Source organism: Lytechinus pictus, chromosome 17, assembly GCF_037042905.1.
Source record: "Lytechinus pictus isolate F3 Inbred chromosome 17, Lp3.0, whole genome shotgun sequence".
In the NCBI taxonomy this organism is placed as follows: domain Eukaryota; kingdom Metazoa; phylum Echinodermata; class Echinoidea; order Temnopleuroida; family Toxopneustidae; genus Lytechinus; species Lytechinus pictus.
In genome coordinates, this window is record NC_087261.1 from 5,761,718 (window position 1) to 5,777,109 (window position 15,392).

The following is a 15,392-nucleotide window of genomic DNA, read 5'->3' on the forward strand; positions in this document are numbered from 1 at the left end:
CCTTTGCTGGCTGTCAACAACTATCTAATCAAACGTGTCTCCAACGTTGTGACATTGTCGACTGTCCAACAACTCTCCAACTTACTAGTTTCCAACGTTGTGCCATTGTCGACTGTCCAACAAATCTCCAACAAACTAGTTTCCAACTTTGTCAACGTTGTGCCATTGTCCAACAACTTTCCAGCGAACTAGTTTCCAACGTTGCCAACGTTGTGCCATTGCTGGCTGTTCAACAACTATCCAATCAAACGTGTTTTCAACGTTGTGACATTGTCGACTGTCCAACAACTCTCCAACTAACAAGTTTCCAACGTTGCAACGTCGTATCATTGTTGATTGTCCATCATCTTTCCATCAAACTAGTTTCCAACGTCGATTCAACGTTAATCCATCAAGTTTTTCCAACATCCAACGACTTTCAAGTTTCCAACGTGGAGCCAACGTTGGCTTGTTACCTGGGGTTGCATTAAAATCAGTAATCTCGGACAGCTGGAAAGCTTATAGTAGGATCCCCATTGTGATGAAAGGTAAAACTTAATATTTACACGATAAAAACAGGAATTACTATTAGAAATAAGAAAGATAAAGGGATGGTATATACAAAAGGAGGAGGAGGAAGAGGAGCTGGATTAAGAGCCGAAAGGTTTTTCCAATATTCCCTTCGTTTTCAACACAGAAGCTACATTTTTTTAATTCTTAAAATTAATAAACTACTGTTAGAAAGATATTTTTTAGTGCTTTAGATTGCATGGCCGAAAGTCTAAAAACGAGACATTTCTCGCAAAGTGCCAATCAGCCCAGGTCATTACGAAATCATGTTTTGCTTTCTTGCAATGGTTATAGGGACTATCCGCCGAATCACGAGAGCCTGGTTTATCGCAGTTGTATGATTCAAAATTGTTGTAAATATTGCCATCATTTAGATTTTAACAAATCAGGAGCCGCCATGTCGTCTTCATGTCCCAGTTCGTGGAGGCAGCCGTGGAATTTACAAAGTTTACAGTCATTCTGGGATCTGTTTAACATACAGTGAGATACTCATGACATTGGGCAAACTTAACACGATATTTCCCAAGCCTTGACAATTCTTTCATTTTTAACTACAGTATATACAGTCAATGTACACATTCTTTACCTATAAGATTGACTTTTTGTGATTCATGCAGGTCGAAAGAAATAATAATCCTCGAAAATGAAATCATTCATGTGTCAGGTATATTATAGCATTTTTAGATATCGGTAAACTATTCATTTCACAGATTAAGTATCAACATTAAGCACTATAAAACTGGACATTGGTCATCGCAAGGGGAAAAGATACGTGGAATATACCACACGAAACCAGCATGACCAGTATGGGACTAGATAATCCCGTCCGACACACTAGGGATCAGCCCCGTCTGCGCACGCTAAAATTTATCATTCTGCGGCTCGCGTGCTAAGAATGAACTTTATTTTTTCTCTTCATTACAAAAACTCATCGTGAAAAAGGGGTCCGACCACTTGACCGAAGGTCCGCGAGACCGAGAGTCCGCTAGACCGAGGGTCCGCGAGCCAGAGGGTCCGCTAGACCGAGGGTCCGCGAGACCGAGGGCCCGCAAGACCGAAGGCCCGCGAGACCGATTTTTCCCTTCATCGGTTGCCGCGGTCGAGTGGTTTAAGGCGCCTCGTTGCAGCGCACTGCAGCGGCGTAACGGGTGCCTGTTATCGGGGGGGGGGGGGGGGGGGCAAAATAATTCCCGGTAACTTAGTCTAGAATCAGTGGTGTTGCTAGGAGTTCATTTTAGGGGACGGTGGTGAGCACGCGAATCGTGCGAAATACGTACTGCGCGCACGAAACGTCTCTTTTTTGGGGGGTGCAGGGTGGGGGTGTTTATGCTATTTACAGTATAAACTTACGATGCCTTATTTCACTGACACTACCTAATCGTTGACTCTACTTATTTAACGTTTATTTTTATGGTAATTCTGCTTCATGATCTTGTGCATTTAATGTTTAACAATAAAACTGGAAGTATCATGGAAATACTTAAACCTGGAACATTGAACCTTCATTATGGGCAATATTATCTTAGCATTTTTTTTCATTTAAACAGAATAATAAGAAGAACAAGAAGGTGAAAGTTCTAAAGAAAAGAACGTAAATTAATTTGTCACTCAAATAGAAGTGCCGGTTTAAATCAGTTATTCCTCCGGGAAGCCTGCCCTCGGGAGAATGGTCATTCGGGGGAGTTTTCATTGGGGAGTTGTCATGGGGGAGTCGCCCTCCGGAGGAGTAGTCCTCTCGGGGAGTTGTCCTAAAACCCATTTTTCTATTGTTGTTGTTACTATTTTTGTTGTCATGATATCAGCAGCTGCAGCAGTAGTAGAAGTCGAAGTCGTAGTAGTAGTTGTTGTAGTAGTAGTCAGGGGCGGATCCAGCCTTCGCCAATAGGGGGGGGGGGGGGCTTTCAGCCATATTTTCCCCGATCGGCCGCACGAAGATGATTTATGCCGAGATTTTTTGGTTTCTGTCAAGGGGTAGACCTAATAGTCACTTCTTTAGCTTTAGTCTTATGAATAGACATAAATATATAATACGATAATCCTTATTTATATAATGCGAGCGCAAAGCGCGAGCTAATTTTTTTGTTGAAATCTTCTGTATTTTTTCCTAAAATTCTGGGCAATGTTTTTTGAAAAAGATGTGTATGCAAATGGATAATTACTACGAACGTGAAGCGCGAGCAGAAATGGACTGATGAAAAAGGTACTGTTGAAGACTGCTTGCAGTTAGCCATGAAGACATTACATATTTTTAAAATCAAATAATTCGAGCGCGAAGCGAGAGCTGATTTTGTTTTACATTTTTACGTAAGTAATGGAAATTCTAAGCACTATTTGTAACTTAAACAGAGTAGGTATATAACTAAACAATAACTAAACTGATGCGAGCGGAAAATTTCGAGATTTAGCCCCCCGAACGAGACACTCTATTCAAGTTTTGTAAATCATGAAAAGGATAAGTGGGGATCTTGAATTCCTTACATTAATAATGCGAGCAAAAAGTGCGAGCAGAAAACTTTTTATATTGTGATCTCATACTGGATAATGATTTCAATAGTGAACAAGTTGACTATCTAAATAAACGTGCGCGCACGTATTTCATACTTATACAGCGCGTCCCACAAAAAACGAAACCGAGATTTAGCGATGATTTATCATAACTTAATCATAAAAAAAAAGAAAGGATGTCAAAAATAATTTGGCGGGGGGTATCTGAATATTAAACAGAAAGTCACATGACTAAAAGTTCAATATTGGCTTTTTGATTTGATACCTTAATCACAGAAAATTGTCAAGAAATAAAAAAAAAAAAAAAAAAAAAAAAAAAACAATGCTTGTATTTCCATAATTTCAATAAATAAACGTGTTTTCACCTGTTTCCCACAAAAGCTATCGCACGGTAACAAAAGACTTAATGCACGGCTGATCGTCAACAAAACGGAGTGTCGAGTGAGTCTGGACGCTAGCCTGTAAAACCTCTTCATTTCATGAAATTATTGAAAATCAGCCCTTTTTTCAAATAACCAGAACTTTATTTCTTGACCATTTTCTTTAATTGAGGTATCAAATAAAATAGCAGATATTGAACTTTTAATGCATGTGATTTTCTTTTTCAAATTCAGATAGGCACCGCCAACTGAATTTTTGGTATCCCCTCTTCAAATTGCTTTTGCTCACTCATGCGTGAATGAATAATTTCAGATGAAAGAAGGGATTCTAAGGGATTCTAAGCTTTACAATGGTAGGTCATTTGTCTATTGTATTTGTGATTAAGTTATGATAAATCATCGATAAATCTCGGTTTTGTTTTTTCTGGGACGCACTGTATAGTCCTAGAATCTAGGCATTCTAAATAAATCTTTTATCATGAAAATCAAAGCGAGCGCGAAGCGCGCGAGCTTAAACTATTTGACATTTGATATTCCGATCTGAAAAAGAGTAAATTTCAACTGTATTATTTCAAGCACTTTGTAGGAAAATTTTGAGGTGGATAAAGAGCTGATATTTTTTAATTACTATTTAAATTTTAATGTAGGACCGGGACATCCTTAGACATGTATATGAAAATGACTATCTTGCTATTCCTCTTCCTAAGTGCGATATAAAACAAAAGGGCCACTTTAATTATTAAATTAATATCTTATTCATTAATGCCTAATGAGGCATCTCAAGCACTTTTGTAATTATAAATTGGATGCATCAAGTTAACATATTTTAATCATTAATGCGAGTGGAAATCGAGATTTTTTTATAAACTGTCCTGAAAAGGGATTTTAAGCAGTTTGTTGTATAACCAATATTGAGATATACATAACTCGCCAATCATGATGCGAGAATGCAGCGCTAGCTGATACGTTTTGACAATCAGAACTGAAAAGTGATACTTTGAAAACTTTATGGAATACACGAAAATAATAGGTACCTGATAAATCAAAATTTGCGAGCGCGTAGCACGAGCGAAAAATGTAATATTCAGCAGTTAAGACCATAAAAATGACATTTTTACAGAGCACTTCTTAAAAACAATTTGTAAATTACACAAAATAATGAAAGTTCGATTTCCGAGGTGAAATATGTTTTGTACATTGACTTCCAAACTTGATATTAAAACTCCATATTGAACAAGATATGAAAATCACCTAATGCGAGCGCGAAGCGCGAGCGAAAATTTAATATAGTGACCCAAAAGATTCTTATTTTCCAAGTCTTCCCCTTATCTTATTTTATTCATTCGTCTTCCTCTTCTTCTTTCTTTGTCCTCTTTATTTCCCCTTTTTATTCTTTCTTTCCTTTTTTTTCTTGCTCCGCCAATAAGGGGGGGGGGAGGGCTCGGGCCCCCTGGATCCGCCTATGGTAGTAGTAGTAGTAGTTACATTATCATTGTTGTTTTTATCATCATTATTATTACTCTCATTTAAGTCCTTAACATTATTCGGCATTTTTGCTTTGCCTTGTTTCATTTTGTATCCTTTGTTTCATTCATCACGTTAGTTTATTAAATAATTGTTTAATACCGACACTCTAAATAAATGGATGAATACTTTTCTAAAACCAGACAAAGTTTTATAAACAGTCATGTATGTTAAAGGTATGTCTCTGAAATCCAGATGAAGAAAAAATGGTAGAAAAATGACCGTAAAAGGGAAGGAAAATAAATAAATAGAAGCACCGAGTTCACCTAGAGCAGCGAGAAAAGACATAGACAAAAATCATGAAGAAAAAAGAAGCGAAATTATTTAGGAATAAGATGGGGGAAACTGGGGAAGAGCCAAAAAATTCCCGGTCATATATCATGAAACTGGCAATGGCATCATGAAGCAAAGATTTGAGGGGGCGATATATGGAGTATATCGGGCAAATATATAAATATATATATATATATATATATATATATAACGCTCACGTTCCCCCTCTTTTTGGGGGGAGGGGGGTTGCTACGAGGGTGTAATCAATTGATAAATATAATTGATCATTTTGTTCATTCATTCAGTCATCACGCATAGAGACCTGTAGGTGTTATGCGTTTATAAGAAATCTACTATTATCATTATAATTATATATATATATATATTATATGTGTGTGTGTGTGTGTGTGCGAGCGAGCAAAAATTTTGACATTTTTAATGCAAAAAAACAATTTTGTGATAGACTTTGGCACAATGTTAAAAATAAAATAAAATAATATTTTTTGTACGCCACGGTGAACAGAACATTTGTTATGATTGTGCGCATCGAGGCGTAGCTTTATATGCTCTAGGGGGCCAAGTATAGCCCTTGTGGCAAGAAGTAGCTTAATAACTCCCGAGTGAGCGAAGCGAGCGAGATAAACAAAAATACCTGTTCATGAGAATCTAACATGAAGATAGATTTTGACGTGATATTCAGAAAAATATTATACACTTTTCGTTTGCTTTTCTTTCTTTCCTTCTGATTTTGCTGTTGTTTGCGTAATCATCCAAATATTTTGAGGGGGCACACCATAACAAATGTTGGAAAATTTGTAAAAAGTCGCCAGCGAGTGAAGCGAGCCAGAAAGAAAAATTGCCTTTTGAAATTAAATTCTAATTATGTGATAGATTTTTACATCATAGCAAATATCATGTCATGTATTTTTTTCATTCATCTCATTTCGCTGCTTCCTTCATTTTCTTTTATTTCCCCTTGGCTGTGGAACTACCCCCCCAGTACGCCAGTGCTTCAACGCAAAGCTTAATGCAAAAAGGGTCCATATAAGGGCCCGTTATACAGTGCGTATCAAAAAAAAGTTTACACTTAGAAAAAATCCTGTAAAATTATACATTTGTAATATCCTGACGATTTTTCCACATTTTAGCATTGGTACAGATCCATTTAAGCAAATGACGATATAACTGTCGAATAATATTTCCGCTTGAGTGAGCACCACTTACTTTTGAAAAGTTGGTGAAAAATGATTTGCGCAGAACTTTGAAAAAGTTACGCGAGTAAAAGTAGACCTTAATCATGAAGAACACGGTGAAATTAGCTAGTAAAATTGATTTGGAGATATCTTTTACCTTTTTTAACTAGTTTACTTGCCCAAAACACTTCGAAGAGTGCATTGCGGACCACCCCACTCCCCCACACACCGAGTCCATCGTTACGATATTTGCTTTACACTGAGCTGTGATTTACATGAAATGGCTTAGGGTTAATTTTCATTTTGTTAATCATTGCCAAGCTTGGGAAAAGTGTTGAGAAACAAGTATTAAATGAAAAATGAAATGTAAACCAACTTTAAATGATAAAAACTTAGCAAAAAATTTTGGAGATGTCTGATATAAAATTTTGTACAGATTTAGTTATATCCTCAGATCTAGCTGGCACAAAAAGGGTAAAGGTTGTGCTCACTAAGTGTTGAAATTTCAAATTTGGGCGGCAAAATTGTTTCAAAATGCTTGAATGTATCCGTTTTATTTAAATTGGCTAAAAGTGCTAGGAAAATTTATGAGAAATGCTTCGCAGGGTAAGTTTGATTTCGCCCTTTCCCCTTGACACAGCGTGAAAACAAGCATTTCTGCGCAAACAGATTTCTGCAAGCTTTACAAAAGTGGACAGTGCTCACTCAAGTGTAACATTCTGTCAAAACTTTTACTTTCATTGGATAGATGAGACCCAAACCCATAATTATATATGAAAAAATTACCCACATGTTGTATATTTTTTAATTCCCAGGGCTTTTTCAAAGTGTAAACTTTTTTGATACGCACTGTATATAGAGCCCTTTAAATGTTACAGATGAAGAGCCCCCACTGCACGGGATCTTGACTCTTGGACAGAGCCCCCGGTAGCTTTGGAGATTTAGCAAGTTTATGATAGACTTTCATACGAAATTATGTTATATACCATCCATCTTTCTTCCCGCTCGTTATCTTCAATCCTCAGCAGCCCGGTAGTAATATGTTGTCCCTTCTCTTTATTTTCCAATTTAAATTTTGCCTCATTCCATTCTATCTTCATTTCCCGCTTTTCTTTGACTTTTTGTCATCTTTAATTTTATTATTTCCCTGTCTTACTAATCATGCTAATGTATTTGTATATCGGGGAAATTTATTTTTTCTTACATGTCCTTCTTTCCTTCCTTTTCCCAAGTTCTTTCCGTTTTCTCTTTTTATGTTTTTTTAGTTTTCTTTTCTCCTTTCCTTTTCCCCTTTCTTTTCCCCTTCCCCCCCCCCCCCTGCCACCCGCCTGTAACGCCACTGGAAGAGTGGATGCAGACAAGGAACGATTCAAAGAAACGTCGGAGCTTCCGCAATTAAAATCCCCCTCTCTCCGTTAACAGGCAGAGAACGTGAGAAGAGCAGGCCGGAGCGGACAAGGAACAATTCGAAGAAAATTTCGGAGCTTCCGTGCTTCGCGCGGGAGGGGGAAAACTCCTCTTAAAATATGGATCACCTTTCGTGCGCTCATTATTAAGTGAAAGCGCTTCCAGTGCTCACTACTGCCACCTAAACTTAAATTCTAGTTATGCCACTAATTTTAGACGGAGTTACTGGGAAATATTGGCGCTGCCCCCCCCCCCCCCCCCCCCCCCCCCTCTGATAACAGGTACTGTTACGCCTCTGCAACGAGGTGCCCTAAACCACTCGACCGCGGCAACCGATGAAGGGAAAAAAATCGGTCTCGCGGACCTTCGGTCTTGCGGGCCCTCGGTCTCGCGGACCCTCGGTCTAGCGGACCCTCGGTCTCGCGGACCCTCGGTCTAGCGGACCCTCGGTCTCGCGGACCCTCGGTCTAGCGGGCTGTCACCGTGAAAAAGATTATCTAACATGGATTACTACACTCCTAAAATGAATTGTTATGTATCATTTACACAACAATACGAGATGATAACCCTCCTTCGGGCGTACAGTTGGTATACATGTAGTAGTTCGAATCTAACAATTTTCTGTTAGAAATATAACAAAAATTAACCTGATTTTGAACAGTCAGACCGCAGGTCCCTATGCTAATGAGCAAAAAGGCCAGATTCATCCAAATCATCTCGTGGCTGAATCCTCCTCCTTGCAAAATCTCGTGATTCGTGAGATTTTTTTTCTCTAATAATTTACCTGTTGTAACCTCTAGTTAAATGAAATATCATTGCACCATCAGATAGAGTAAATGTTATTCTTTCACATTGGTCATTTATTTTGTATACAATAGTTTGAGAAATAAGTGAATTTCTGGCCTGAAAATGTGCCTCAAAACTGAATTTTCTTCCTCTGCTTTCTTTTGCAAATTGTGCAAAACTTTTTATTTTGAGCCTCAATGATATATATATCACCATGAAGCTGAACTTTTGTGCTTTCTCACAATGCCACTCTTGATATGCGGCACCTTTTAATCGGGTCAAGATCACACTTTTCCCACCAAGGTACAAGACGAGATTTCTGAAATTTTGTACTTGCATGAAATCCAGAGTTCTGATTGGCTGGATAAGGTTCACAGAACAACAGGCGCGGGGTATTTGATGAGATTACCACATGGGAAGTGTGACCTTCCCATGAGCCCAGGCAGTGGAACCGTTGGAATTTGCCAGTGTGTGGTCCCTTTGACCAATCAGAGTGCAGTATTCTTGTTTTCAAGCTGCTTTATGTACTTGGACAATTAAAAGTGTGATCTTGACCCGATTAAACTAATTCTTATTTTGAAACCTATACCATTTTAAAGCATACATATTCAGCTTTATCATGATATAAAAATCATTTGGGCTCAAACAAAAATAAAGTGTGAAAATAGCAGCTTTTGTCAGGTGAAAATAATTATTTTGTAGCATATTTTAGATCACAATTTTAACCTATATTACAAATCTTTGAATAAATTCAAACACTTGACCTGAAAGAATGATTCTTCTTCTTTACTATGATACCAGAATCATGAAATTCAATGCGCAATTAGAGCAGCAATGACAGAATAAAAAGAGGTGTTTTGGTCCGAGAATGGCTCTAAGATTAGCAGTCATGTGATAGCCTTCAAGACTCAGTCTGCTGAATCGGACAAATGTAAAGCCACCCAGGCTAAGAGTGATGTCGCTAAGGATGTTGGCGGAGATGAAAGCACGTTGCCTTATAAGCTTGAACAGTCTCCTAAGATGATGGATGATCCTGTTGGGATGACAGCTTCTACACACAAGGAGACATTTCCATCAAAGAGTCAGCTTGACATGGAGATATTAAGACATTTGCAGATGGGTCAAGCAAGCCAGCAACAGCTTCTAGCATCTATCAACTCACCCAATGCTGAATTGATGGTGATCCGCTGAAGTATTATAAATTTGTACAGTCATTCGACTGTATGATAGGCGATACCTTGTTGTCGAGCAGCTGTCAGCTAATGAGGCTGTACAGTTGTTGCGAGGGCGCAGCAAGGAAGGTTATACAGTGCTGTATGATGATGGTACCAGACCAAGGTTATGTCCGGGCTAGAGAACTTCTGGACGAGAGGTTTGGAGATAGTTTTAAGATAGGAGAAGCCTGGCTGAGGCGAGTGACAGAAGGCCCAATAATTACAAGTAACTGTAAGCAGTTAAGAGAGTACGCTGATGAATTGCAGTCGTGCACAGAGACACTAAGAGTGCTAGGTATTCTTCAAGAGATGAGTTCTCAGAGAGAGCTGCAGAAGGTAATCGAGAGGCTACGCTATGCATTGAGGACTAGGTGGGTAAGAGAAGTGAAACGTATCAGAGATTTGGGGAGACCATCAAACATTTATGATGTTGTTGCTTATGTTAAGAATGCTGCTGATGACATGAGTGATCCTGTCTATGGAACATTGCTTCAAGGATCACAAGGTCGTAACTTCAAAGCCAAAGAAAAGACTTCTTCATCTTTTCATCACCAGCAAGCTCCAAAGTCCAACTTCTCAACTTCTCTCAGCTCATCAAAGTGTATGATCTGTGGTGATAATCATGGATTGTTCAGCTGCCCACAGCTTAAGACTATGAATCCTGAACAACGATTTCAATATGCTCGAGACCAGAAGTTGTGTTTCAACTGTATTCAACCGGGGCACATGTCATTTAAGTGCTCATTGAACCGTACCTGTTCTGTCAAGGGCTGTAAGATGAAGCACACCAAGTTCCTTCATACTGGGAGGCAGCTCGTAGCTAGTGAAGGAAGGTCTAGAGAAGGCAAGAATTCTTCCAAGAAGACAGAGAAAGATAGCAACTCAAACAGAAGACTGTGTGCCTGGTGAATCTTTGTCATCACATACAAGCAGTGAAGTCATAGGGGCCGGAGGGTTTCGAGTGGCTCTTCCTATTGTGCCTGTCAAGGTACGAGCTACAGATGGAGACGTAATTGTAGAGACTTTTGCACTCCTGTACTCTGGCTCGACCACTTCATTTTGTCTGAAGGAGTTACAAGAGGTGCTTCAAGCTAAAGGCAGAAGTAAGATTCTATCTGTATCTACCCTAAAGAACAGAAACAGCCAGATGAGATGTGATGCAGTGAATCTGAAAGTCATGGGATAGGCTTCGGACACAGAGTCAGACGTGAGGGTATTTACTCGTCCTGACTTGAACATTAGCATCTCTAATATGGCGACAGAAGCCGACATATCCAATAGTTCGCACTTAAAGGATCTTGCCTTTCCCGACATAAGTAAAAGCCAGGTCACAATGATAATTGGGCAAGATGTACCTCAGGCGTTGATGCCGCTTGAAGTCAGAGCAGGTAAGCCTGGTGAGGTTTACGCAGTTCGAACCGTTTTGGGATGTACTCTAAATGGACCGCTCAGAGAGAGAGGAGCTCCAAGTAATGCAAGAATCCATGTATCTTCAAACTATGTCTCTGATCAATTTGGACTGGAACTAGAAGATCAAGTCAAGAGTTTTTGGAAACTTGAGAGAATGGAGAATCTCCACGATGATAGCAGAGGCATGTCTGTGAACGATCAGATGGTACTCGAGCTCTGGAAGGAAGGGATATTAATGGACATGGGTCATTACCAATTGCCTATTCCCTTCCGAGATGAGAATTTGCAGTTGCCTGAGAACCTTTTCTTGGCAGAACGTCGCCTTGAGTCACTGAGAAAGAAACTTAAGAGAGATGATTACCTACTCAGCAAGTATAAGGACGGAATGTCCAGCCTTCTTGAGAAGGGGTATGCTGAGAAGGTGGATACCACTGTAAGAGCTCAGACTGAGGAAAAGCAGAATGTATGGTACCTTCCTCACCATCCTGTGGTCAACCCCAAGAAGCCGAAAGGTACGGATTGTCTATGATTGTGCTGCGAAGTCAAACCAGGTATCACTGAATGACGCTGTGCACCAAGGCCCGGATCTGATAAACAAGTTGACAGGGTACTGTTAAGGTTTAGAAAGGATCCAATTGCCTTAACAGCTGACATTGAAGCAATGTTTCATTAGGTTCGAGTTCCCCCTTCTGAGAGAGACGTTCTACGATTCCTGTGGTGGCCGTCAGGAGATATGTCGATAGAGCCACATGTATACCGCATGTGTGTACATCTGTTTGGAGGGACGTGGAGTGCTAGTGCCTGCAGTTTTGCCCTTCGTCAGACGGCGATTGGCAATCAACAAGACTTTGGGCCTGAGACGATAGAGACTGTTCTTCAACATTTTTACGTCGACGATTGCCTTGTATCGACAGAGACTGAGGAGAGAGCTATTAAGTTAGCAGTTGAACTTCGAGAACTACTTAGCAGAGGGGGATTCAATCTCACTAAGTGGATGAGTAATAGCCCAGCTGTTGTTGGGTCTATACCAGTAGATGAGAGGGCTAAGGAGTTGTCTGGAGTAGACTTGAATTACGATGCTCTCCCAGTTGATCGTGCTCTAGGTATAACCTGGAATGTCGAAACAGATTGTTTTGGGTACAAGATCTTACCGAATGGCAAGCCCTTCACAAGACGAGGATTACTAAGTGTCGTCTCGTCAACTTACGTTCCGATGGGATTTGCAAGTCCATTTGTAGTAAGAGGAAAACTAATTCTGCAACACCTTTGTCGGAAAGAGTTAGCCTGGGATGATCCAATTCCTGTAGTCGATAAAGAGAAGTGGCTAATCTGGCTTAATGAATTACCAGACATAGAACAGTTCACAGTTAACAGGTGCATTAGACCCCATGGATTTGCGGAGCCAGTCAAGTATGATTTGCATCATTTCTCTGATGCATCTGAAGGAGCATGTGGGGCAGCATCTTATCTGGTATCTAGGACTGGAGATCATCAGATGCACAGTGAGCTCTTGATGGCGAAATCTCATCTTGCTCCAACCAAGAACTCAACAATCCCGCGTCTGGAGCTGTCTGCTGCAGCAATAAGTGTGAAGCTAGATGCCTTTCTAAAACGAGAACTTAATGTACCAGTGGATAGTTCTCACTTCTGGACGGACAGTACCATTGTCTTAGGGTACATCGGAAACAAAGAGAAACGATTCAGGACCTTTGTTGCCAATAGAGTAGCAGCAATTAGGAGCTACTCTAATCCAGAGCAATGGCACTTTGTGGACTCCACATCCAATCCAGCCGATGATGTGTCAAGGGGACTCTCAGCAAAGGATCTTCTAGCTAGTGAGAGATGGGTACATGGTCCTGATTTCTTAGTGCAAGGGAAGGAGAACTGGCCCACAAGTCCAATAGAAGCGGGAAATCTGTTAGACAATGATCCAGAGGTCAAATTAGTCAAAGATGCCAGTACCTTCGGCACAGCAGTAGATGAAGAAAGACTCATGGATAGAATGATTGCCCACTACTCATCATGGCACAGTCTAAAGAGGGCAGTCTGTTGGGTGACCAGGTTTCTGAAGTGGATTAAAGCTAAGAGAAAGCTTCCCAAACCTGACGAGGTAAGTGAATCCAGTAGGATAACTTTAGACGAGATGAACTATGCAGAACAGAAAATCCTGCAGTATGAACAGTCACGTTTCTTTGAGGAAGAAATGGATCTACTAACTGCTCAAGATAGTGTAAAGAAATCTAGCAGCATCTACAAGCTAGATCCAAAAATGGTAGGATGCCTGATCCGGGTTGGAGGAAGGTTGAGCAGGTCTGCGTTACCATTGGAAGCAAAGCATCCTATCGTGCTTCCCAAGGAAAGCCCTGTGTCTCTATTGATATTTAAAGAGATACATGAGAAATGTGGACACAGTGGAAGAAACTACATTCTGTCGACACTTCGTGAGAAGTACTGGTTGCCTGGTGCAGGAGCTAAAATCAGAAGGATGATAAGGAAATGTGTGTCGGCATAGAGCAAAGATTCTACAGCAGAAAATGGCTGATCTGCCCAAGGAAAGAGTGACGCCTGATGACCAACCATTTTCTAAAGTAGGCATGGACTTCTTTGGGCCTATTGAAAAGAGGAATGAGTATGGTCAAGCGTTACGGAGTGATTTTCACATGCCTAGCCATTCGAGCCGTTCATATTGAAATGGCTTCATCTTTGGACACTGATTCCTGTATCGATGCTATACGACGCTTTATAGCTCGAAGAGACAATGTGAGAGAGATAAGATCAGATAATGGAACCAATCTTGGTGGTGCTGAAAGGGAACTAAGACGAGAGGTAGAAGGGTGGAATCAAGCCAAGCTAGATGAAGAACTACTCCAGAGAAACATTAAGTGGTCATTCAATCCACCTGGAGCGTCACAATTTGGTGGAATCTGGGAGAGACAGATTGGCACAGTGAGGAAATTGATCTTTGCCTTGATGAAGCAGCAACACTATCAAATGAAAGTTTGAGTACGCTACTCTGTGAAGTCGAAAGCATCATCAACAACAGGCCTATTACCAGACTTTCTGATGACGCGAATGATGTAGAAGCCTTGACGCCAAATCACTTGCTTCTGCTCAATAGAAAACCTCAACTACCTCCAGCATTGACTGATAAAACTGACGTGTATGCGAAAAGAAGGTGGCGTCTTGTACAATACATGGCAGACCTTTTTGGCGAGGCTGGCTGAAGGAGTATTTGCCACAACTGCAGGAGAGGGAAAAATGTGTGTCAACGCATCGCAATGTGAAAGTTGGTGACCTTGTGCTAGTTGTGGACCAGAATCTACCGCGTAATCTGTGGCTGTTGGGTAGAGTGCTCAAAACCATGCCCGACAGAGAAGGTCTTGTCCGTAGCGCAGAGATCAAAACGAGGAATAGTGTTCTTGTTAGGCCATTCGCAAAGTTGTGTTTAATTTTAGAAGCAGATGGGTGAAATTCTTTGGGTAAACAAAACAAAACGCATCTTCATATTTCAGTGCTAGGAAGTTACCAATTATTGTTCAAATTTGTGATAGAATACATACCAAAAAATACCTTTTTTTCTGGAAAGCCATTTTGATTATGTTTAGTTTTACAACAAATATTTGTGATAAAATGAGTTGTAGCGTTCAACCCACTTGTGAGACCCTATCGCGTTGTGAGTTCCAAAAGCAAAGGGAACAGAGGATGTGTCGCGTTGAGATAAACATAGTCGCGTGCTAATATAAGATGAACACAGTTGCCTTCTAATACAACATGAACATAGTCGCGTTTTAAGACTAGATGAATACATTCGCGTACGAAGACGAGACAAGTAAGTTGGACAATTTTGTTAATGGACATATCGAATATCGATTCAAGTGATTGAGATAAATTTAATATCCAAGATGGACACTTTCGAGCCAGTGATGCACTGCATTTGAAGCCGGACATTTAAGAACATTTAATATTTCATATTGAATGAATATATGTTCAATTTATGTTGGTTGACTACGGTGTTGGTTTTGTTTTTATAAGACCTTTATCTTGAAAAAATGAATACAGTTTACCAAAATCTCAAGGTTATTAGCAAAAGGATGCTTTTTGGTTCATGTACATGTAGGATCAATTTTGAGCGCTTAAGTTTTTGAAAATAT

General features: G+C 40.1%; 2 protein-coding genes across 2 annotated transcripts; both read left to right on the forward strand.

The window, feature by feature from the left end:
* The first annotated feature begins 9,939 nt into the window (after nt 1–9,939).
* On the forward strand, nt 9,940–10,740 carry LOC129280439 (uncharacterized). The gene has a single exon (XM_054916465.1). The coding sequence runs from the start codon at nt 9,940–9,942 to the stop codon at nt 10,738–10,740; it is 801 nt and encodes a 266-aa protein (XP_054772440.1).
* Nucleotides 10,741–12,001: 1,261 nt separating this feature from the next.
* On the forward strand, nt 12,002–13,753 carry LOC129280441 (uncharacterized). The gene has a single exon (XM_054916466.2). It carries the CDS (start codon nt 12,002–12,004, stop codon nt 13,751–13,753), a length of 1,752 nt encoding a protein of 583 aa, XP_054772441.1.
* The last annotated feature ends 1,639 nt before the right edge of the window (nt 13,754–15,392 follow it).

Excerpts from the sequence above, each read along its gene's own strand:
- LOC129280439 (XM_054916465.1), top strand. The coding sequence starts at position 9,940 with ATGGTACCAGACCAAGGTTATGTCCGGGCTAGAGAACTTCTGGACGAG.
- LOC129280441 (XM_054916466.2), top strand. The coding sequence starts at position 12,002 with ATGTGTGTACATCTGTTTGGAGGGACGTGGAGTGCTAGTGCCTGCAGT.